General features: G+C 43.6%; 1 protein-coding gene across 2 annotated transcripts in view; it reads right to left on the bottom strand.

The window, feature by feature from the left end:
• Positions 1–4,148: 4,148 nt before the first annotated feature.
• The window catches only part of LOC117354654 (oocyte zinc finger protein XlCOF6-like), a 229,373-nt gene continuing 209,521 nt past the window's right edge, over positions 4,149–24,000 (bottom strand). For both annotated transcript variants that reach the window (XM_033932496.1, XM_033932497.1), the window contains one exon: positions 4,149–6,242. In XM_033932496.1, coding sequence (XP_033788387.1) covers positions 4,366–6,242 — 1,877 coding nt within the window. In that variant the 3' untranslated portion in view covers positions 4,149–4,365. The remainder of the gene's footprint in view (positions 6,243–24,000) is intronic.

Below are 24,000 nucleotides of genomic sequence, written 5' to 3' on the forward strand. Positions count from 1 at the left end.
TTTATTTTCTTGCTGCTGTATTCTATATGTTTATGTTATGTTTAAGGTGTATTTCAATAAAAGCTGTTATTTAAAAAAAAAAGAGATACAGAGGGGACATGAAGAGGAGGTGAAATAGAGACATATAAGTAATGCTGAAAAAGTGGTGGGGGGGGGAGATAAAGACATTGAAAGGGCAAATGGTGAACATGGGGTAAAGACAAGGACAGAGACAAATGAAGATTCTGAAAAAGTGGTGAGATAGGGATATTGGTGAGATGGACACAAAGAAGGGTGATGCTGGAAAATAGATGGAATGGTAATTCTGACAAATACAGAAGGGAAATGCTGGATCAAGGAGAGATGGGGCTCAGGCTGGATGGAATGAGGAGAAATGCCTTGTTGGCCCGGAACTTCCTCTCCTACGTCAGAATTGACGTCAGGGAGCGGAATGCTGGTCAGCGCGACGCTTCTGCAGGGAAAGCTTGGGACAGCGGTGGCTTGGGGGCTATTCCCCGATGGTGGTGGCAGCAAACCGAGTGGCTTGGGGGAGGGCATGGAGAAAGAAAGAAAGGGGGCAGACAGGGAGACAGAAAGAAAAAGTTGGGGGAGAGAATGAGGTCTGGAGGAGAGGAAACATACAGAAGGCTGAAAGAAAGGAAGAAAGATTGGATGCACAGTGTGGCGGGGCCGGTACCCGTATACCTGGCCGGCACCGGTCTACACCCGCCACAGCCGAGCTCCGACGTGCTTCCCTTGAATGAAGGAAGTCCTGCTGGCAATCATTCAATATTCAGTTATGAAAGTCAGTTTCAAAAAAAAGAGTTCGGTCAAAGTTCATTTCCTCTCCACTTTATTGTGGTGTTACCCTGAGCAGTGGACTTCTAGTCAGTCCTGCCTTCCAGTAACAAAAAAAAAAAAACCCAAACCCAGAGCTGACAAACTACTGGGTCTCAGCTTTCCCATTAACAGGTAATTACAAGGAAGTAGCATCCAACAATCTTCCTAGTCTGGCAGATATCTAACACTGCTCCCAACACTTCCTATAGTGCTGTGTCCAAGCCTCAGAGTTAGTTTAGCTTGGCCCTCAACCAGCTCAATACGAGTTGGTGGGGGAGGGGAAGTAACTGAATCCACAATTCTCTTTCTGAAGTACAGAATGCCACAAATGGCCCCACAAACCCAACCAGATTGCTCAGTGGATTCTCCCCATTCATTACTCCCCTTTCTCACACTATATCAGCCAAAGGTAATACAACTTTAAATATCTCAGAAGTTTTACAAAAAAAAAACGTTTTTTTTTTCTTTGCATTAAGCAAGCAGGCTAACACACATCACATTCCTGGCTTAAAAAAAACACATATCCTGCGCTGAAACCATCATGCAGAGAATGCTATGCATCCTAAACTACCCAGCCCTGCCACTTAACTCTCCTCCATCAGGATATCTTCAGGCAGTCCGGTAGTTTCCAGCCAGTCCATGGGTTCCAGTAGTGCTGGCTGGTTGGCCACAAGGTCAGAGTCTGTCTCCAACATTTCAATGTCCTGAGACTCAGGAGAACAGCCGGGTGAGTCCCTTTCCTGGGCAAGCCCAAGGTGAACTGTCTCTCTCCCCCTGAGAGCAGCCTCTAATCGGTTGAGGCGCACACGCCCAGTTCTCAGAGGGGGAGGAGCCGTCTGCACTGTTTGCCTAGTTTTCTCTGGCTTCCTAATTATCCCCCTCAGCTGGGAGGTAACAGAGGGAGGGGGATGCCTGAGAGGCTGTTCTAAGCTGTCCTCCTCACCATCCTCTCCTCCCTGGAGATCAGCTATTTCTGAGTTAAAGGGGAATGCAGTATTTTCCCTGTTCCTGGTCACAACCCTATCCCTAAGATTAGCTCTTTGCATGGCCGGACCAGGCTTAGCCACAGTCATGCCTGGCCCAAGCCGAGCTTTAGGGGTAGGATTGTGACAACAGTCAGAAGAAGAAAGTGCAACCAGAGACTCATGAAATCACAAAACAGCAAAGGTAGGAAAAATGATTTTATTTTCAATTTAGTGATCAAAATGTGTCGGTTTTGAGAATTTATATCTGCTGTCTATATTTTGCACTATGGCTCCCTTTTACTAAAACGCAATATCGTTTTTTAGCACAGGGAGCCTATGAGCATTGAGAGCAGCGCGAGGCATTCAGCGTAACTCCCTGTGCTAAAACCTACTATTGTGGTTTAGTAAAAAGGGAGGGGGTGTATTTGTCTATTTTTGTATTTTGTTACCGAGGTGACATTGCATAGAGTCATCTGCCGTGACCTCTTTGAAAAAACCCGGAATATGAATAATTAACATTTTCTCTGCCTTTCATTGTGCTTTGTGTTTTTTTAAAATTTTATTGTTGGTAGATCATTTTGACTTAGTCATTATAAAGTAGCTCGCAAGCCCATAAAGTGTGGGCACCCCTGCTCTTACTCTGCGGCACCAGACCTCCCTCATGGCACACACACGGCAAATGGAAGAAAGAGGAAAATTTTTGGTCGTAGGGAGGAAGGTACAGAATGTGATAGGGAAGAGAAAGATGAGAGTGAGAAATGTGGCAAGGGAACAATGGGACAGATTGAAAGGGATGCAAGAAGGAGGAATATTGGACAGTGGTGAAGGGAATGGAGGGAGAGATGTGGCATAGTGTTGGAGAGGGGTGATAGAAGGAGAAATGTTGGGCATGGGGCTGGTGGGCAGGCACGAAAGATGAGAAAGAGATAAATGCTGGACCATGGTAGGGGGAACCAATGGATAGCAACAGAAGAATTTACAGAAGATGGGAAAGCGGAAAAAAGAAACTGGGACCAACTTTATGGAAAAATAAGTCTCCAGACAACAAAGGTAAAAAACGGAATTTATTGACTAAAATATGTTAGCTTTGGGAAATGTATATGGCAGATGTCTTTGTTTTGTGTTCAAAAGAAAAGGAAATGCATTTCTGGTTTTATTTCTACAGTGTTGAAGTACTTGTTGACCCTTGCTGTGACTGGTGGGGATCCCCAAGCACCGCCAGCAGAGGACCTCCTCTAGAGATGGCCAAAACTCCCCTCCACCAAGCGCAGCAGTCGCTGGCAGCATCCATGAGCCACTGAGGTGCCAGCATCTGTGATTCAGGGACGCTACTGCTGCCTGCCAAGCTTGGCAAAAGGGACCCCAGGCCAACTGCTAAGGAAGTCCTCAGCTGACAGTTTGTGGGTTCTCATCAGCTGAGTATTTATATTTTATATTTACATTAGAGGTTCTGGTAGAAACCCATTTACAAAGTATGTATTCTTCCCAATTAATATTTCCAAATTAATAAAGTCTCTTTGCTTATTTGTAAATGGGTCTCTACCAGAGCCTTTAATTCAGTAGCATAATTAAATAAAATAACTATTTCTGAAGTTTATAGGGAAGGATGGTAACGGAGGGGATTCCTCGCGGGGACGGGTGGGGACGGAGGGGATTCCTCACGGAGACGGGTGGGGACGGAGGGGATTCCTTGCGGGAACAGGTGGGGACGGAGGGATTCCTCACGGGGACAAGTGGGGACGGAGGGATTCCTCACGGGGACGGGTGGGATTTTGGCGGGGACGGGTGGGATTTCTGTCCACGCACAACTCTCTAGTGCACTATCATTAGGGATCTCCATTGTGCATATGACGGGGGATAACGGGAGAGCCAGTTGGTGAAGATGGCTTTTTTTTCCATCAAAAGGGCTCTGGAGATAAATGCTGACATTCCCCTGGGTTTGGGCGAAGCTATATTATAAAATCCAAATAACGCCCTCGGTTGCGGAAGCCATCGCCTTCCCCAAACGATGTGGTATATAGGCCAAGATGTCTCCAAAACTGTTGGATTGCGGGGCAGGCCCAAAACATGTGACTCAAAGATGCGTGAGCCTGATTGCATTTTGGGTAAGAATGCGACGAAGTAATCCCCATCCGGGCTGCACGTTCCGGTGGAATGTAAAGTCTAAGAACAATTTTCAATTGCATTTCCCAGTAATATTGGGTGACACCTTCTGAATGTTCTTCAGGACCCGTTGTAACTGTTGAGCAGTCAACTGGCAATGCAAGTCCTCAGCCCACGCTGTCGCTAATATATCCAGATTCGTACTTGTTTGGCAATCCCGGATCCCCACAATATGAAATCGTAGAGGAATCCTCTGTGGGCTGAAAGGCTGAAGAGTTCCGAAAGCGCCTCCCTGCAGACTTCAGTAAGGGCAACCACTGGGAGGGACTGAACATAGTGACGGATCTTGTAACACGATGGTATTTTTAAATAACATCCACGCCTGATTTACAGGATTAATCCAAGGCCTAACCATATACTGTTTGTGCTGCTCTCCTCTCTGAGCACAGATATACTGCTAACGATACTGCCCCTAGGCTTACTTTACTGTGTGAATCACTTGGTGTCTTTTTAGAGCTGAAAGCCGAATGAAGCTTTTATTACACTCAGTACATGTAAATGGCTTTTGTCCTCTATGGATCATTTCGTGACTTTTTAGACCTGAAAGCTGAGTGAAGCTTTTATTACACTCACTACATGTAAATGGTTTGTGCCCTGTGTGGATCATTTGGTGACTTTTTAGATTCGAAAGCAGAGTAAAGTTTTTATTACACTCAGTACATGTAAATGGTTTGTGCCCTGTGTGGATCATTTTGTGTCTTTTTAGATACCAAAGCTGAGTGAAGCTTTTATTACACTCACTACATGTAAATGGTTTGTGCCCTGTGTGGATCATTTTGTGTCTTTTTAGATTTGAAAGAAAAGTGAAGCTTTTATTACACTCAGTACATGTAAATGGTTTTTGTCCTGTGTGGATCATTTGGTGATTTTTTAGAGTTGAAAGCTGAGTGAAGATTTTATTACACTCACTACATGTAAATGGTTTTTGTCCTGTGTGGATCATTTGGTGATTTTTTAGATTCGAAAGCAGAGTAAAGCTTTTATTACACTCAGTACATGTAAATGGTTTGTGCCCTGTGTGGATCATTTTGTGTCTTTTTAGATACCAAAGCTGAGTGAAGCTTTTATTACACTCACTACATGTAAATGGTTTGAGCCCTGTGTGGATCATTTTGTGTCTTTTTAGATTTGAAAGAAAAGTGAAGCTTTTATTACACTCAGTACATGTAAATGGTTTGTGTCCTGTGTGGATCATTTTGTGATTTTTTAGAGTCGAAAGCTGAGTGAAGCTTTTATTACACTCAGTACATGTAAATGGTTTGTGTCCTGTGTGGATCATTTTGTGACTTTTTAGATTCGAAAGCAGAGTAAAGCTTTTATTACACTCAGTACATGTAAATGGTTTGTGTCCTGTGTGGATCGTTTTGTGATTTTTTAGATTTGAAAGAAAAGTGAAGCTTTTATTACACTCAGTACATGTAAATGGTTTGTGTCCTGTGTGGATCATTTTGTGATTTTTTAGAGTTGAAAGCTGAGTGAAGCTTTTATTACACTCACTACATGTAAATGGTTTGTGCCCTGTGTGGATCATTTGGTGACTTTTTAGATTTGAAAGAAAAGTGAAGCTTTTATTACACTCAGTACATGTAAATGGTTTGTGTCCTGTGTGGATCATTTTGTGACTTTTTAGATGTGAAAGCTGAGTGAAGCTTTTATTACTCTCACTACATGTAAATGGTTTGTGTCCTGTGTGGGTCATTTGGTGACTTTTTAGATTTGAAAGAAAAGTGAAGCTTTTATTACACTCAGTACATGTAAATGGTTTGTACCCTGTGTGGGTCATTTTGTGATTTTTTAGAGTTAAAAGCTGAGTGAAGCTTTTATTACACTCACTACATGTAAATGACTTGTGTCCTGTGTGGACCATTTTGTGTCTTTTTAGAGTTGAAAGCCAAGTGAAGCTTTTATTATGCTCAGTAGCTAGAAATGGTTTCTTATTTTTATGACCCCTTTTGTGCATTTGGATTAGTTTCTGGTGTGTTTTTCTTTTCCTCTTGCCATGGTGGGATTCAGAAGTCACTTTATCACTATTACTAATTTGGGAGGGTCTCTGGTTCTCAGGGCTGTCACTGAGCTCCCTGTCATTTCTCTCACAAGAAGGGCCTCTATCCATTGAGTCTTCTGCAGAGTTTCTCTGTTCCCTTGATTCCTGCTTACAATTCTTTGTGTTAATAATTTCAGGCGTCTGGGAAATATTGTCATAGACGTTTTCTGACTGTGTTTGGATTTCCTCCATTTCTACAGGACCTTCTCCTCGATTCTCTGTTCTCTTCCATTCATGTCGGTTCTGATGATCTGTTGGATATAAACAGAAGATATTTCTCATGAGTTAGAAAACGGCAGTGATTTCTAACTCGTAAAACCTGTGTATAATGAGGAAAGATAGATGTCGCAGAAGGATTTTCTATGTGTGGCTTGAGAATGGGTCAGTTTCCTACATGCAAAGCATTTTTTCAAGCATTTATCTCTAGACAGTGCCAATTTGTGAGCGGTTCCTTGGCAATGGCAGTGTGGAGAGTTAAGGGAGTCAATTCTCTCTAGGGCAGCAAATATCCGATTGCTCTAAGAGTAATCTATAGATTTTGCATGTAGGTATAAGAATCACCTATAGCCCACTCGTGCATCGCCTATTTGCACACCACGCACTTGCACGCAATAACTCTTAGGCATTATCTTATGGAATAGCACTTAAGTGCATTTACGAGCAGTCCTGCCAAATCACCTCCGTTGTGGCACGTAACTTCTGTTTTAGCATGAAAGTTACATGCCAAAGTGGCATTTATATGTGCAATCTGTTTTATTAAAGTCATCAAAGGCAACAGCCATCAAATACAATGCAGGCATGTCACAAATTCAATCAACTGTTACAAGTGAAATCCATTAACCCCACCACCTCCCTCTACCCCGCTCTAGAATTGAATAGAAAACCAGTGTTATTGAACCAAGAAAATAAATAACAGGGAAAAGAATATGAGACAGAGCAATTGTTCAATAATTATACATCAGCAATTCCAAATACCCCTCCCCCCCTCCGGAATAATTCAAGAGGTAAAACAAAGAAATCCAACAGCACAAGCCTATCCAATAGGAAAAGCCCCAAGAGGATCAATGCAAAAGACTCTGATGGGTCCTGAGAGAAACAATGATGGACTTCCCCCTCCCACCCCCCAGCCCCATTAGAGAGCTACTAGACAGCAAACAAATCATATTTAAAAAATAAAAATTGGGGGGAGGGACTAGGAGGACATGAGGAATGGCCAGGAGAGCCGCAGCAGCAGGAAAGAAGCTCGGTGTCGCCAACCCCCCACAGCTCCAGGCCGATCAAACCTTTAAAGTATTAAATATTAAACTGCGAATATGGGGAGACAAGGAATAAATATAAAGTCCCAAAACCTGCACAAAAATTTTAGATTGTTGTAAAGAAGCACGCACCCATTCCTTCTCAAGCAACATCAGAGCATGTAGCCAGTTACGCCAAGCCCAATAAGAGGAAGAGCGATCAGAGACCCATTCTCCCAAAATAACCTTCTTAGCCATCAACCTGGGCTTGCACAAAAACAACCTGTCCACCCCAGGTAGGAGCCGAAAAGCTTCAAATTTATCCAATAAGAATCCCACTGGGGTAACTGGTATAGGTCGGCCTAATAAACTTTCTAAATAAGAAATCACTCGTCTGTAAAAGGACTTAACCACGGGGCAACTCCAAAAAGCATGAAAAAAGGTCTTGGATGCAGTTTTACATTTTTCATACTGATCTGAGTCCGCCAAACCAGAATGATATAATTGAACCCGCATAAAATACGCACAATGTAAGACTCAGAATTGACACTCCCAGAGATCCACAGATATAGAGAGGGACGGGTCCGATTAATAAGACAACCTATATTAAGATCAGTCAGCAACAGCCCCATTTCCGGAGCACAATGATCACACAAGGCCTCCCAAGACCTCAGCGTCACCAGAGAGCAGAGAGCCTTGTGAAGTGCCGAAACAGAAAGACCGGCATCTTTGAATTGGGCAAAGAAAGTTCGGAGTTTATTCCAGGTTCCCACTGTAAGCCCTCTCCCGACAAAGATCGCACATAATGATCTAGTTGCAGATATACAAAGAAGTTCGTGGCCCGAATCCCATCTCGGTATTGAAAATCCCACCAGGGCATAAGGACACCACCAGGTCGATATACATGTTCCAACAGAGTCAATCCCAACTGCGTCCAACATTGAAATGGTGAAGAAGTTATGCCCAGGGAAAACAAAAGATTGCCCTGGATAGGTAATTGATCAGACACCTCTGGTTGCCCTCCTAGGTGCAAGACCAGAACCTTCCAAATATCGCAATAAATTAAAATGCAAAGGATGATAAAAGGCTTGCTCATACTCAAAACAGGTATATTTATCTTGCTCCAGAATCCAGTCACCAAGATAACAAAGCAAATAAGCCTGATTATACCTCTGGAGATCAGGGACACCCATACTCCCACCTGACCAAGACCCTAATAAATACTGAAAGGCCATTTGAGGTATTTTTCCGCCCTATAAAAATTTAGTCAAAAGCTGATAGAGAAGGCATATAGTTATGTATTTATTCATTCATTCATTTAGCCCTTCCTCCCAAAGGAGCCCAGAATGGGTTACAAGAGTACATTCACAGTATAAGCAGAACTAACTTTGGTGGGAAAAACAAACTTGGTGTACATAGAGGTATAAATTTGAGCTTTTACAGTATAGTCTTAACAAACAGATTTGGAAATATAGACTTAGGGCCTGTTTTACAAAGCCGCGCTAGCGGCTGCAGTGTGGTAACGGCCCCGAAGCCCATAGAGATTTAAAAGGCTTCGGGTCTGTTGCCGCACGGCTTTGTAAAACAGGCAATTAGTGAACATAGGGTGTTTTAAAATTTCAGCATATTATGAAAAGACATAGCCTATGGTTGTTTAAATTACATCATTTTCCTTATGGACATAGGTAAAATAGCTTTGTAGGTTTGTGCGTCATGGAAGTATGGTGGGTTTTTGGTTCGGTGGTCCGACGTAAGGATCAATCAGGGATGCAGATGTAAGCTGAGCTAGATTTGTAAAAAGGTTTTCAAGGCCTTCCTTAAGTTCCATGGACTGTTTGAAGACCTGACAGATGGGGGGATGATGTGCCATAATCTGGGTATGACATTACATTAGTGATTTCTATTCTGCCTGTGCCTTGCGGTTCTAAGCGGATTACATTAGAAGATATCTGGACATATCCAGGAGAATTACATAACAAAGAAGAAAGGATATTTCAGGTTACAATAGAGAATTACATAATGTTGAAGGAAGCAGGTTTCTGGTTACAAATGGTGGTTACATGTTGAGGTTTCTGAAGTTTTGAGATCAGCAGGTTACAGTACTTTAAAAGGAAGCTGGAATCTGGTTATATATTGGGGATTTGGTTTGAAGAATTGACTAGAAGTTGCCGTAGGGGTGGTGTATTCGCGAGGAATATGCAGTTGGGATAGGAAGGAGGTTGGATTGATGGGATGTATTTTTTGAATATTAGTGTTTTGATTTCTTTTCGGAACACTTTAATGTCTGTTGTTTTGGTCATCAGCTTGGAGATGGCGGGGTCAAGTTTCACTGCATGTGTCGCTAGAAGGTTGTCGTATAGTTTCTTGCGTCGAGTGCCATTGAGTGGAGGGTAGGTGAATAGGATTTGAGTTCTCCTTATTCTGGAAGAAAGGTTACGGTATAGGCGGTTGTTTAGGTAGATGGGTGCAGTTCCATGGGTTACTTTAAATAGTAGACAGTATAATTTGAATTGGGTTCTTGCTTGTATCGGTAGCCAGTGAGAGTCTAGGTAGGCATTGGTGATGCGGTTAAATTTACTAAAGGAGTAGATGAGTCTGAGAGCTGTGTTCTTAACGGTCTGTAGTTGTTTTATCATGTTGGTTGGACATGGTAGGTAGAGGCTGTTGCAATAATCTACAATTCCTAGCACAAGGGATTGGAGTATGATCCTTTATTGATCTTTGTTTAAAGAATTTTCTTTTTTTTCGTAAGATTCGCATGGTGAAAAATGCTTTTTGGGTAGTTTTGTGGATTTGTGTCTGCATTGTGCAGCATCTATCTATCAGTACTCCCAGAGTGTGCTCTGTATTGGTTATTTGGTTGCATTTACTTCCAGTTCAGTTAAGGATGGTTTTTTATCCTTTTCTAGCAGTAGGAATTTAGTTTTATCCGAGTTCAGCTTCAACTTATGGTTAGTCATCCATTTTTCCACAGTTTCCAGTGTTGTTTCCAGGCGTCCTGTTGAGACGGGGTCTTGGATGTCAAAGGGGAGGAGGATGGTTATGTCGTCCGCGTAGCTAAATAATACTATATTTAGGGCATCTAGAGTTGTATCTAGGGAAGCTATGAAGAGGTTGAATAGTATGGGTGATAGTGGTGACCCTTGTGGCACTCCGCAGGGGTTTGACCATGAGTCAGATATAAGATCTTTTGACTTAACTCTGTATGATCTTGTTTTAAGGAATCCTTGGAATCAGTTGTGAACCCTATCTGAGATTCCTATGGCGTCTAGTATCTGGAGTAGTTTGGGATGGTCTACTAGGTCGAATGCTGCTGAAAGATCAAGTTGGATGATTAGCATCCTGTTTCCTTTGCTGAGGTGCTGTCGGGCTATATCCAGTAGTGTTTCCATGCTGTGGTTAGTTCTGAATCCAGATTGAGAAGGATGCAGAATGTTGTGGTCTTCTAGGTAATTGGAGAGATATTGTGCTACAAGACCTTCTATTAGTTTGACGTATAAAGGGATTGAAGCGATGGGTCTGTAATTTGCAGGGTTGTCTATTGGACCTTTGAGGTCTTTCAGTATAAGAATAATTATAATTTCACCTAGTTCTGATGGGAACTGGCCTTCCCTGAGAATGGTTTGCAACCATTGCATGAGACTGGCTTTGAATTTAGTGGATGCTGTAGTTAGTAGGTACGGAGGACAGTTGTTCAAGTCACATGAAGATTTGCTGTATTTTTTGTATAGCCGGTCCAGGTCTGACCATTGTACCGTTGGGAAGTTGGTCCAGGTTCTATCTGCTGAAATGGCTTCATCTATTGTGGGTTTTATTAGTATCTCGTCTAGGTTGTTTAGTGAGTTGTTGAATGTGGTTCTGATTGTGGTGATTTTGTGTTTGAAGTGGTCCGCTTATTGGGGAGCTGTTGGAGACTGGTTTCCTTGTGTGGCTAGGAAAGGTTTGGTATCAGTGAGATTTCTTACAAGGTTGAAAAGTTTTTTTGTGTCTGGTTTTTCGGTGCCGATAAGTTTGGAGTAGTGGTCTTTTCGTTTGTCCTTCAGTTTGATTTTGTATTGTTTGATTTGGATTCTCCATGCTGTTTTGGTGTAGTCTTGTTTCTGTTTTTTCCATATCCTTTCTAGATGTCTACATTGCCTTTTTAGATGGAGGAGTTCAGAGTCAAACCATTTGTCTGATGGTCTACATATTTTATTTTTAGTTTTTATTGGGGCTAGCTCGTTCAAAGTAGATTCACTAAGAGTACGCCAGAGATTTACGAATTCTTTAGGGTTATTGGAGTCGATTGTGGGGTCTACTGTGTCCCAGAATGTAGTAGGTTCGATTTTCTGTCTGGTCTTGATGAGTGTTTAGTGGGGAGTGGGTTTGTTGTTATTTTGAACACAGTTGATAGTGAAGGTATATTTGTAATGGTCTGACCAGAGGGTAGGATGCCAGGAGCCGTTGGAGATGTGGATATTTTGTGTGTGGAGGTTAGGAGACGTACATGCAGCAATATCAAGTTGGTGGCCCTTTTCGTGTGAGGGTTCGGGGTTGAGGATCTGGTAAGATAGGGTATTGAGGTATGAAAGTATACCTGCTACTTGTTTGGAGGCGTGGTCTTCTAGGTGGAGATTTATGTCTCCAAGGATCAAGTTATGTGTGGAGGAGAGAGAGTTCTGGAAGATGAATTCTTCGAGTTCTTGTTTTGAGATGTTCCATTTTCCTGGTGTGACGTAGCAGGGAAGGCAGTTCAGATTTCCTGTGAGTGAGTTGTCGGAAAGTTGGCAAGTTAGAAGGTCTAGGTGAGGGATGGAGTGCTTGGCTAGGACTTTTAGGTTGAGGTTGTTTTTTACTATGACATGGGCTATTTCAGATGTGAGTGAGCGTCCGGGTGGAATGGCTAGCCGTTTTTCTGCTTGGGACCTCAATGATCAGTTGGGGATATAAATTTGTAGTTTTGATGTTATGTAGCTTGGTGTCATCTTGTGGAATGTCTTGAAAGCTAGAACCAGGGATTTAAAGACGCAACGTTTTCGGATAGGCAGCTAGTACATGGATCTTAGTGCTGGGGTGACGTGGTCACGGAAGCCCAGGTTTTTCAGGAATCGGATTATCATATTTTGCACGCCTTGGAGATGGGGAGACGTTTTTTGCGGTTAAGCCTACTAGTAGCATGTTGCAATAATCTAAGCGGGATAACACAAACGCATATAGTAGCTGGGCAAAATCGTTCTCTGAAAAGTAAGCACGGATGCACTTTAGCTGGCGTAGGTAATAGAAACATGAAGACACTAATTCTGATACATGATCTGAGAGCGACAGGTTTGAGCCAAGAATCATTCCCAGGCTACGGACATTCTCTTTGAATGTAAGGGTGTCATTTCTCCAGGAGAGGAATGGGAGGGGGTATGTGCAGGAATCCTTGTGTACCCAGAGAAGTTTGGTTTTTGATGCATTGAGCTGTAGTTTGTTTGCAGTCATCCAGTTCTTTATTTCAGTTAGGCAGCAATGAATTTTTTTTGATTTGTGCATCTCGATGTTGACCTAGGGCAGTGGTAAGCACTGAGTGGTAGTCAAAAGAGCCAAAGATCAGTAGTACAACCATTAAGATTTCTTTTCAGAGTCAAATTTCTTTTCAAGAACCATGTTTTTAGGAGTCAGATTAAACTAGCTACTAACATTAAATAAAACCAGATATCATAATAATAATAATTTTATTTATTGACAAAATAATCTTTTTCTACCGTTTGTCATTTCTGCTTTAATCATCTTGTCTTCACTCACTTCTTTCTAACCAGCATCTCTGTCTTCCATGCAGCATCAGCCCCTTCCATGTCTGCCCTCTCTCTGTCCGCCCTCTCCTCGTTCTATATGGCATCTTCCTTCTTTCTATGCTCCTTCCATAAACTGTCTATCTTGTGCCCCTTCTCTCCTTTGTACATGATTCATTTTAGATCTTCCACCTCTCCATTTTTCTCTGTCACCACCCCCTCCCCTTTGCTCTGGCATCTCTCTCTTCTCCTTTCCTTCCCACCCCACGGTCTGGCATCTGTCTCCTTCCCTCCCTTCCCTGATTCCCTGGCATCGCTCTCCTTTCATCTCTCCCTCCCCATCACCTCCTTCCTTTTCCATTGGTCTGGCATACCTTCCTCCTTCCTTCCATGACCTGGCATCTTGATAGCCAGAATGTTCCTTTTCAGAGAGGCCCCAACACGGCAGCTGTCCTCACAAGCTGCCGGCGGCTGCCCAAAGTTTTTCTCTGCCGCAACTTCCAATTTCCGACAGGGCAGATCGGCGCAGAGAGAAAGTTTCAGGGCAGCCACCGGCAGTTTATGAGAACAGCTGCTATGTCGGGGTCCCTCTAGAAAGGAAAATTTAGGTGTTTAATAAAGAAGTTTGGATTGCAGGGCTTTTGGGTCCTAGGCACGTGCAGAGCTACATTCATGTGGCTAAAGAGCCGCATGTGGTTTGCGAGCCACTGACCTAGGGGGAGGAGAGCCGTATGTCGTCTGCATAAGAGTGGATTTTGATTTGATATTTTTCTGCGATGTCGAGTACTGGTTTGACATACAGGTTGAAGAGGAGTGGGGCCTGTAAAACATACAACCATTTTGGAAAAATAATCAAATGGAAAAGATGAATACAGCCATGTAGGGAAAGTGGAAAAAATTTCCAACTATCTAAGTGCTAACAAGTATAATCAAAAAGCAGATGTAAGTTAGCAGCCTGGAGCGAGGCAGTCGAGGAGGTCAGCTGGACATCCAAGTATCGGAAAGCCATGTCAGCCCACTTCAACGGTTAATGCCCTGGCCAATGATCACGTACCACTCGGGACATAGGGAGAGCCAAAGACTTTTCCAGATTTAACTGAAAACCTGAAAAATCATCATATTCAGCCATCAACATCAGTAAAGCGGGAAGAGCGGATTCCGGGGTAATAAGATGGACCAAAATATCATACGCAAAAGCTGTCAATTTAAACTCCGTCACGCCAATACGAACCCCACAAACCTCGTGGATCTGTAATATGTCCCGCACCAAAGGATCCAAAGTAAGTATAAACAACTGGGGGGACAAAGAGCAGCACTGCCGGGTACCCCGCTGAATCTCAAAGGATTCAAAAAGCAACACGTTGACCCAAACCACTGCTAGCGGGGAGGCATATAACACAGAAATAGCATCCGAAAAAAATTCCGTGAAACTGTAATGGCGGAGTGTGACAAATAAAAAATTCCATGAAATCCGATCGAAGGCTTTTTCAGCATCAAAACTAACTAACAAAGATGGCACTTGGCGAAAAGCCACATACTCCAGTGATGTTAAGATTTGGCGAATATTACGAGCTACCCGTCGACCGCGGACAAATCCCACTTGAGGAGCAGCGATGAGGTCAGGAAGAACATGAGCCATGCGATTAGCCAAAATCTTAGCAAAGAGATTAGCTTCAACGTTAAAAAGAGAAATCGGCCGATAAGAGCTTGGCAAGGTGGGATCCCAACCTGGTTTCAAAAGCACAATATGAGCCTCCCGCAAGGATGATGGCAAGGACCCCTGGCGACATAGGTATTAAAGGTAGAAGTCAAAACGGACAATTTCCATCGAAAGCAGTTTATAGAACTCAGAATGAAAACCATCCGGTCCAGGCGCTTTCCAAAGTGGACTAGATTGGATGACCAGAGCGACCTCATCCGCCGTAATAGGAGCATTGAGTATCTGATGTTGAGAGGCAGACACGCGAGAAGTACCAATATTATCCACGTATAGCTCACTCGATAGGTCAAGATTTACAGAACCCCTATACAACTGCTGATAGAAGGAGCAGAAAACCTTTGAGATCCCAGTGTCAGTACTAACCAACCCTGTGCCGTCCTCCACCACCCAAAGCACTCACCTAGAACTATCCGAAGTGTGCACCAAATTAGCCAAAAGCCTCCCACCTTTATTACCATGCAAATAAAATTGGTGTTTAAAATATTGAAGAGAACGTGCAGTCCGGGCCTGCAAGAGCTCTTCCAAGGAGGCCTGGGAGGCCAGCAAGTTGCTTCTACATTGAGAATCAGGCTGGCAAGCATACCAAATGCGATCCGCCCGCACCTGTCTATCTAAACGAAGGATTGCCCGATCTCGGGCTTTATTTTTAAAACTAGCATAGGCAATAATTTCCCCCTGTAACACTGCCTTGGCCGCCTCCTAGTATAAGATCAGATCCTCTAGATGACCCATTATGGACCTGATAGTCTTTCCACTTGGTAAGTAAATGATCAAAGAATCCTGGATCTTTGTAAAAAGCCGGTGGAAACATCCACCTTCGGGGACCCGCACACCCCACCTCCAGAGTACTCCAAATGAACGCGTGATCACAGACACAATAAGGCCCGATCCCCATAGCTCCCATAGAGGAAAAAAGAGAAGTAGACAAAAGCCAATAGTTAATCTGAGATTGAGTACCATGGGCGCACGACAGGTGGGTACAGTCCCGTTCTCCGGAGATCTAATGAAAAGCACAGATAAGAAATACCCTTTGTGGAGACAACTCGCTCCTGCGGGCAGAGTGCAGTCTTGTCCAGACTAGGGTCATGGACCATATTAAAATCACCCTCCATCATCAGACGGATACCTGGAAACCGACTCAAAGCCTTAAATAAACCAGTATAAAAAAAACTTATAAAGCTCATAAACATTTGGTGCGTAAATATTGCAGAGGAGCAGCATCGTCCTATTCAAAATAATGTGAGCAAATATAAAACGACCAGAAGGGTCTGCATAAACCACTTTCACCTGTAAATCCAAAGATTTCCGAATGAGAATCAGAACTCCCGCCTTTTGATTCATTGCTTCAGCACCAATCGCCCGGCCCACCCACCACCGGTTGAATTTCTCATGTTCTAGAGAGGTCAGATGCGTCTCCTGTAAAAAAGCAATATCTGCCGCGTGACGATTCAATGTCTGCAATATCTTTTATCGTTTAACAGGTGAGGTGACCCCATTAACATTCCAAGACATAAATTTTACCATGGAGGATTGTTGTAGACGAATAAAAAAATGAAAGCCAGCAGTAAAAACAGGAAGGCGGTGGGTCTGTCCCAGCCTAGAGAACCACCAGCTCAGCAGAGAGCTCAAAATATAATTCAAAGAGACCCAAAGTCGAGAGAGAAGGCAGCTGACCCCGAGAGAACAGCCCCCCGGCCACAAACCAGAACAAAAACTACAAAAGACACAAGAGACCCCATGTGTCAAGAGGAGGGAAAAAAAACCCTCAAAAAGGAAAAAAAGAAAACAACCAAAGACAAGCACCCAACCAACCTCTCCCCCCTCCAACACCAATGCTCCAAAAGCTCTGTTGCCTCAGAGAACAAAGTAGGGTAGCCCCTAGCTACTCAGAACCCCTCTCAGCAAGGCAAAAATAGGGAAATGCCCTGCAAGGAGCAACACGAAGCAAACTCTCTGGGTGAAGAAGAACCCAAGGCCCCTCACCACCCTCCCAAGGAGCACCAGAAAACCCACCAACCCATCAAATCCTCCAGCACAAGCACTCTCTCTACAAACTCAAACTAAGACAGAAATATAAACAAAAAGTACATCCACCACACTCAGCAACATAGCCTTAACCCATTCCACACAGGCAAAAACATATTAACACTCAACCTCCCGCATACCCAAGAGAACTCCGACACAGCCTAAAAAAACACTCATAAATATGGTCCAACACACATGAGATTACAAATGCTGCTCGGTTAGGATTTCAGAGGGCATTTTGAAAAGAAACAGAGTGAGACACAACCAAATGGCAAAGCCGGGGCAAAGTCTAGGTGGCAGTGCTGATAGAGGGAACAGCCATCTGTGCCACAAAGCGAGTGGCATTTGCTAATTTGTCAAAAAAATGAGGTTTGCCTTAGGTTTGGTGGGATATAGTAAGGCAAATTGGATATGTTTGTGATGAAGGTCCGCACAGAGAGCAGCATAGGCGTGACATGGAGCGGAGACCCCAGGAGAGTAGTTTCAGGATGACCACTTGCAGTTTTTGTCCTCCGGGGAGCGTTTAGGGCCAAGCCTGTGTGCGCGTTCAATTCGCACAGGGCCTGCCTCAGAACGCAGATATAAAACATCCACTAACCAGCGCTCCAAGAACCCGCGAAGTTGGCTTCCAAAATAGTCTCTGACAAGCCCACCAGCCGGAGATTGCCAAGTAGGGACCGGTTTTCGATGTCGTCTAGTTTGTCCTCAAGGGTGCTGAGCTGGGTCTGCATCTCGGCCTGTGTGCTGGTCATCTGGGTCACGTTATCCTCCAGCGCCGATATGCGCTGACAACACGCCGTAAACTCTCCCTTTAGAGATTCAAGACGTCCGTCCATGACATCGAGCTTTTCAGTAATCGTTTGCAGCTGCTGGTCTAAAGAAGATTTGATCGCTTCCTTCACCTCCGTGACCACCACCTGTAACCAGACAGAGCTCACCGTAGGGCCCTCCGGGACATCCCCATCCACCATTTTAGGCTCCGCAGGCTTCCCCTTATTCTTCTTCTTTCTCAAGGATCAGGAAGCCGACAGGAAAATCAGCGGGGCACTCGATGCACTTTCCCAAGGTAGCAAGTACAACAAAGTTTCCCTGAATTCAAGCAGGTAAAGTGCCGACAGAGGGAGGTTCAGGAGCTCGAGGCACACACGTCTCTAGCTCAGCATCATGTGACCCTCAAAGTGATATTTAATGTTTGGCAGACTGTACAAAACTAGAGGGAAGAGTTCTGAAGAGTGACAATATATTATAATCTGGGCTTACTGGGGAATTTCTTCTACAACCATGAAGTAATGACCCTGATCCAGAGTCCTATTGAAACATGGTCACAGTTGGGTCAGGTTTGTCTCCACTCTGACTCACAAGAACAGCCCGTGAATGGAGTACGAACACATATGATTGTTGTCAGACAACTTGCTGTGTCTGTTCATAATTACACTGGTTACCAATGGAGGCTAGAGTCCTGTTCAAATTTGCTTGTATCTGTTTTAAATCAGGCATGTCAATGTGTGGATGCGGCGCTGGTTTGAGGAAGAAGGATTCCACTTCGTGCACAACTGGACGACATTCTGGGGGAAGAGCAAGCTATTCAGGAAGGACAGACTCCACCTCAGCAGAGACAGAACGAGGCTACTTGCAAGCAACATCAAGAGAGAAGTTGAGAAGCTTTTAAGCTAGGAAGAAGGGGAAAGCCGACCGAGAGAGAGAGTCAATTGTTCGGGAACCGGTATACCAGGAAGATACTGTACAGGAAGACAGAGGGGAAGACTCACCGGATCGCAGGCAAAACAGACTGAAAGGGACACAAGAGGGAAGGATAAGCAAGAAGGGAACAGACTGCAAACTCAAGGAGTCTTAGAAATAAGATGGGTGAATTAGAAGCTGTGGCACAAAAGGATCATGGGCATCAGGGACACATGGTGGACTGATGAAAATGTCTGGGACACAGTGCTACTGGGATACAAACTATACCACAGAGACAGAGTGACTCAAAAAGGAAGAGGCATTGCTATATACGTCAAAGAGGGAATTGAATATACTGGAGAGAACATGCCACAACAGACGGATAAGTTAGAGTCTCTATGGGTCAAAATTCCAGGAACAAATGGACCGAGAACGAGTATCAGCATCTACTACCAACTCCCAGGGCAGTCCGAGGAAATTGAAGGAGAAATGACGACTGAGATTAAACGCAACTGCAAGGGAGGCAACGCAGTTATCATGGGCAACTTCAACTATCCGGAGATAGACTGGAACCTAGGCACCTCCAGCTGTGCTAGAGAGACTGAGTTCCTGGATGCTGTAGGCGATTGTTTCCTGGAACAACCTGTCAAGGAAACTCAATTCTGGACTTAATTCTAAATGGACTGCGAGGACCGACGCAAGGTATAGAAGTAGTAGGGACGCTGGGAAACAGTGATCACAATATGATCCGCTTCGACCTGGATGCAGGGGTGAAACATCAGTCCAGAACGACGGCCACGGCAATGAACTTACGAAAAGGGAATTACAAAGGGATGAGACGCATAGTGGGGAAGAAGATTAAGAAGAGGATGAACACTGTAACAACGCTAGAGCAAGCTTGGTCCCTTTTTAAGGATACAGTCACTGAGGCGCAAAATCTATATATACCACGTATCAACAAGGGATCAAAGAAGAAAAAGAACAAAGAAATGGCGTGGCTCACTGTAAAGGAAAAGGAAGTGATCAGAGCCAAAAAAAACCCCAAAACTTTGTTTAAGGAAAGGTCAAAAACTGACAAAAACTAGAATAAGCACAAACAACATCAATGCAGGTGCCATAAGGCAGTAAAAGGGACCAAAAGAGACTATAAATAGCCAAGCAAAAAATAGCCAAGGAGGTGAAAAACATCAAGCCGTTCTTTAGATATATTAAGGGGAAATGACCCGCGAAGGAAGCGGTGGGACCGTTGGATGATCAAAGAATAAAGGGAGCGTTATAGGAGGACAAAGCAATTGCCGACAGACTGAACACATTTTTTGCATCTGTATTTACTGAAGAGAATATACACAGCATACCGGAACCCATCAGGCTATATGCTGGAAGCGAAAATGGGAAACGTACAGGGTTAACGGTCAGTCTAGAAGAGGTATTCAGGCAGATTGATAGGCTTAAAAGCGATAAATCCCCGGGACTGGATGGTATCCATCCGAGGGTCATCAAGGAACTGAAAGGGATTATAGCTGAACAGCCTCAACTAATAGCCAATCTGTCGATCAAATCGGGAAAGATTCTGGAGGACTGAAAGGTGGCGAATGTTACATTGATCTTCAAAAAAGGTTCAAGGGGAGACCCAGGAAACTACAAACCGGCGAGTCTGACCTCGGTACCGGGAAAGATGGTAGAGGCACAGATAAAGGACCGCATCATTTATCACCTGGTCTGATGAGGACCAAGATACTGCTAAAGGATTGGCTAAACCTCCTTAGACCTGAGAAGGAAAGTCTGGCAAAATAATTGTTCCTTGGAAGGACACTGGGGTTAGAATAGAGGACATCAGTATGAGCCCGTCATAAATCGTGTAAACCTCTGGCTCAGGCTAAATCTCAAAGGTGACTAGCACCAGACATGCGTCTGAATGAGAATTGCCTCATACATCATGTAGTCCATAATCATCCCCCGTGAACAAAATAATTGAGCTTCCAAAAGAAAAATTACAGACTTAACACTCAGGATTTTTCTTTTGGAAGCTCAATTATTTTGTAAGGGTCAATGAAGAGCGACTAAGATGGTTAAGGGGCTTGAGGAGTTGCCATACAGCAAAAGATTAGAGATACTGGCTGGACCTCTTCTCCCTCAAACAGAGGAGATTGAGAGGGGACATGATCAAAACATTCAAGGTAGTGAAGGAAACAGACTTAGTAGATAAGGACAGGTTGTTCACCCTCTCTCCAAGGTAGGGAGAATGAGAGGGCACTCTCTAGAATTGAAAGGGGATAGATTCCGTATGAACATAAGGAAGTTCTTCTTCACCCAGAGAGTGGTGGAAAACTGGAACGCTCTTCTGGAGTCTGTCATAGGGGAAAACATACTCCAGGGATTCAAAACAAAGTTAGACAAGTTCTTACCACAACGTACGCAGGTAGGGCTGGTCTCAGTTAGGGCGCTGGTCTTTGACCAGAGGGCCGCCATGTGAGCGGACTGATGGGTACGATGGACCACTGGTCTGACCAACAGCGGCAATTCTTATGTTAATTTACTGCGTGCTTGTAAGTGGTGAGCTTGTTGTTGGGGCAGCGGCTGACTTAGGAGAGGAGAGGTGAAGCCGCGCGCATACTCATTCAGGATGGCGGCCAGCTTAGATGGGAGCCGGGAGGTGCTGACGGACGGCAGAGGCATCGGCCAAAGCGGGAGGGCAGCCGCACGGGGACCCCGAGACAAGGAAGGCACCACTTTGGAATCACTGCAGCACCCACAGGCAAGTATTCACCCCTGGGCCACTATTGCTGAGTGATCGTTTATTGGGGCAGTGCTCGGTTTATGAGACAAAAGTTTGCTGAGTGTTTTGCTCGTCTTGCAAAACACTTGCAAACCGGTGCACTCGTAAAACGAGGTACCACTGTACATCCATGGGGATATTTTAATTATGTGATCATTAACTTAGACCCCCTGAGGAAGGCTCGCCAGAGCCGAAACATAGACCGTGTTGGGTTCGTCTCCACCAACTGCTTTCACAGGGGATGTATTCGATTTGACCTTTGAACCTTATCTCATAATAAACATATCTCAAGAACTTTGTATTCCAGTCTTACATTACATTAGGAATTTCTATTCCGCCATTACCTTTCAGTTCAAGGCGGATTACAAAAGAATTATCCAAGATGTATTACAACAAGAACTTACAAAAAAAAAAAAATTGGTCATTTTCAAAGAGAGTAAGAAATGGGTAAGGTTATTTGTTTGGGGTGGTTGGCTTTAGTGAGAGGTGGAGTTTGAGACTTGCGGTATTATTTCTTTTTTCAGAGTTTTCTTGAAGAGTATGGTCTTTATTTCTTTTCTAAAAGTCTCTTGTAGTCGAGGGATGCCGTCAGTAGATTGGCGATTTGGTTGTCTAGTTTGGCTGCTTGAGTGGCCAGGAGGCCATCATATAGTTTTTTCCGTTTGACCTCCTTAATTGGGGGATATGAGAATGGGGTGTGAGTTTTCCTATGTCTGGTTGCGGTGTTGTGGATGAGGCGGTTATTCAGGTAGTTTGGACTGTCTCCATATAAAGTCTTAAATAGTAGGCAGTAGAATTTAAATTGTATTCTTGCTGGGATCGGAAGCCAGTGCGATTGGAGATATGCTTCTGTAATGTGATCATGTTTCTTTAATGAGTAGATGAGTCTTAGTGCTGTGTTTTGGATAGTTTGTAGTTGTTTTGTTATGGTTGTAGGGCATGGGAGGTAGAGGATATTACAGTAGTCAATTAGGCCTAGTATTAAGGACTGAACTATGAGCTGGAACTGAGTTTTCTCGAAGAATTTCCGAACTTGTCTTAAGTTTCTCATGACTAAGAATGACTTTTGTATTCATTTTGGTTTTGGTTTTCATACAATATAAAAGGAATCCAATAATGCTGAGTGCACTTTTTCATTTATATTAGCCGTCTCGAGCTTTGCGCTCTAACAATAAAAATTGTTTAAAGGTACCCTCTCTGAAACATGTGAGACTGTCTCGTTTTCGTAATTCCATGATAACTCTACAGGGTGCTATTGTCTGTTGAAATTAAGAGTTTGAAAGACTCGCTGTAAACTTAATGTGTCTTAGTTTGTCTATTTTAATTATGCATGTTTTATTTTGTATCTCGCTCAGAATTGTTGGATAATAGCAAGTAAGAAAAATTTTTATATGAATAAATAAATATCCTTACAGACGGCCATGAAATTCCTGTGCTTAACCCTTCAGGACCCACCACACTACAGACATGGGGCTCCTCTAACCCCTTCTCAACAGCCCTCTCCCCAGGGCACCGACATTTAAGCACCATTTGCAAACTTAAATGTACAGAGCACTAGCCGTAATGTGGGTGGGTGTGGGCTTACATGCCTGACTGAATTTAGACTGAAGCTTAATTCAGAAAAAAACAAAATTCTTTGTAGCCTCACCACATCCACTTGTCACTAAAACATCACTATGCATCAACAAACTCAGTTACCCTATTCAACCTACAATGAAGGTTCTGGGGGTAATACTGGACCAAGGCCTAACCATGAAAGACCAAGTGGACTCATTGGTTAGAAAGGGGTTTTATTACTCTCTGGAAGCTTCGGTCCATTAGAGCATACTTTGACGCTTCATCATTCAGGATTCTGGTACAATCCCTTATACTAAACCATCTTGATTACTGTAATATCGCCCATCTGGCAATCTCCCAGAAGAACATGCAGAGACTACAACTGGTGCAGAATGCGGCGGTCAGATTGATTTTTGGGTTGAAGAACTCCGATCACATAACCCCTTCCTACCGACTCCTGCACTGGTAGCCGATGGAAGCACGTGCAAAGTTAAGCTGGGATGTTTTTGCTTTAAGGTACTATACGGTTTAGCCCCTAAATATATAACTGACCTCTTCTCCTTCTCAACCAATAGACATAAGAGAAGCTCACACCTGAAGTTTGTCTCCCCACCGGTTAGAGGATGTAAATTTAAAACACACTATCAACATCTTTTCTCTTATCAAGCAGCATTATGGGACAAAGACCTGGAAAAATTACTTATGCATGCAAATAACTATGGGGAATTTAGGAAACACCTAAAAACATATCTGTTCTTGAAGTACCTAGGTAGCTGATCTGCACAATCTCTCCCACAACAACTGATCTCATAAACTGTTAGTCACTAAATCTCCAACTATGTAAGTTCTACTCAATTTGTAGTATTTTTTTTTTTTTTAAATGCAATAGAAGAGGTTCCACCTCTCCAGAGGAATCGGGGATTTTACTCCCGGTATTTCCTAGTTCCAAAGAAGATGGGAGGTCTATGTCCAATCTTAGACCTTGGGCCTGAACAAGTTTTTAGTGAAGGAAAAGTTTTTTGTATGTTGTTCCTAGCTACTTTATATCCCCTCTTAGATCGCAACGACTGGCTGTTATCTCTAGATCTGAAAGAAGTTTACACGCATATTCCAGTGCATCCATCTTTCTGGAAATTCTTCAGATTTCAGGTGGCGCAGCACCATTACCAGTACAGAGTCCTATCCTTTGTCCTTGCATCCTCTCCCAGAGTATTCAAAAAGTGCCTGGTTGTAGTGGCAGGTCTCTAGGTGTTTCCCTATCTG

Source organism: Geotrypetes seraphini, chromosome 2, assembly GCF_902459505.1.
Source record: "Geotrypetes seraphini chromosome 2, aGeoSer1.1, whole genome shotgun sequence".
NCBI classification, from domain to species: Eukaryota; Metazoa; Chordata; class Amphibia; order Gymnophiona; family Dermophiidae; genus Geotrypetes; species Geotrypetes seraphini.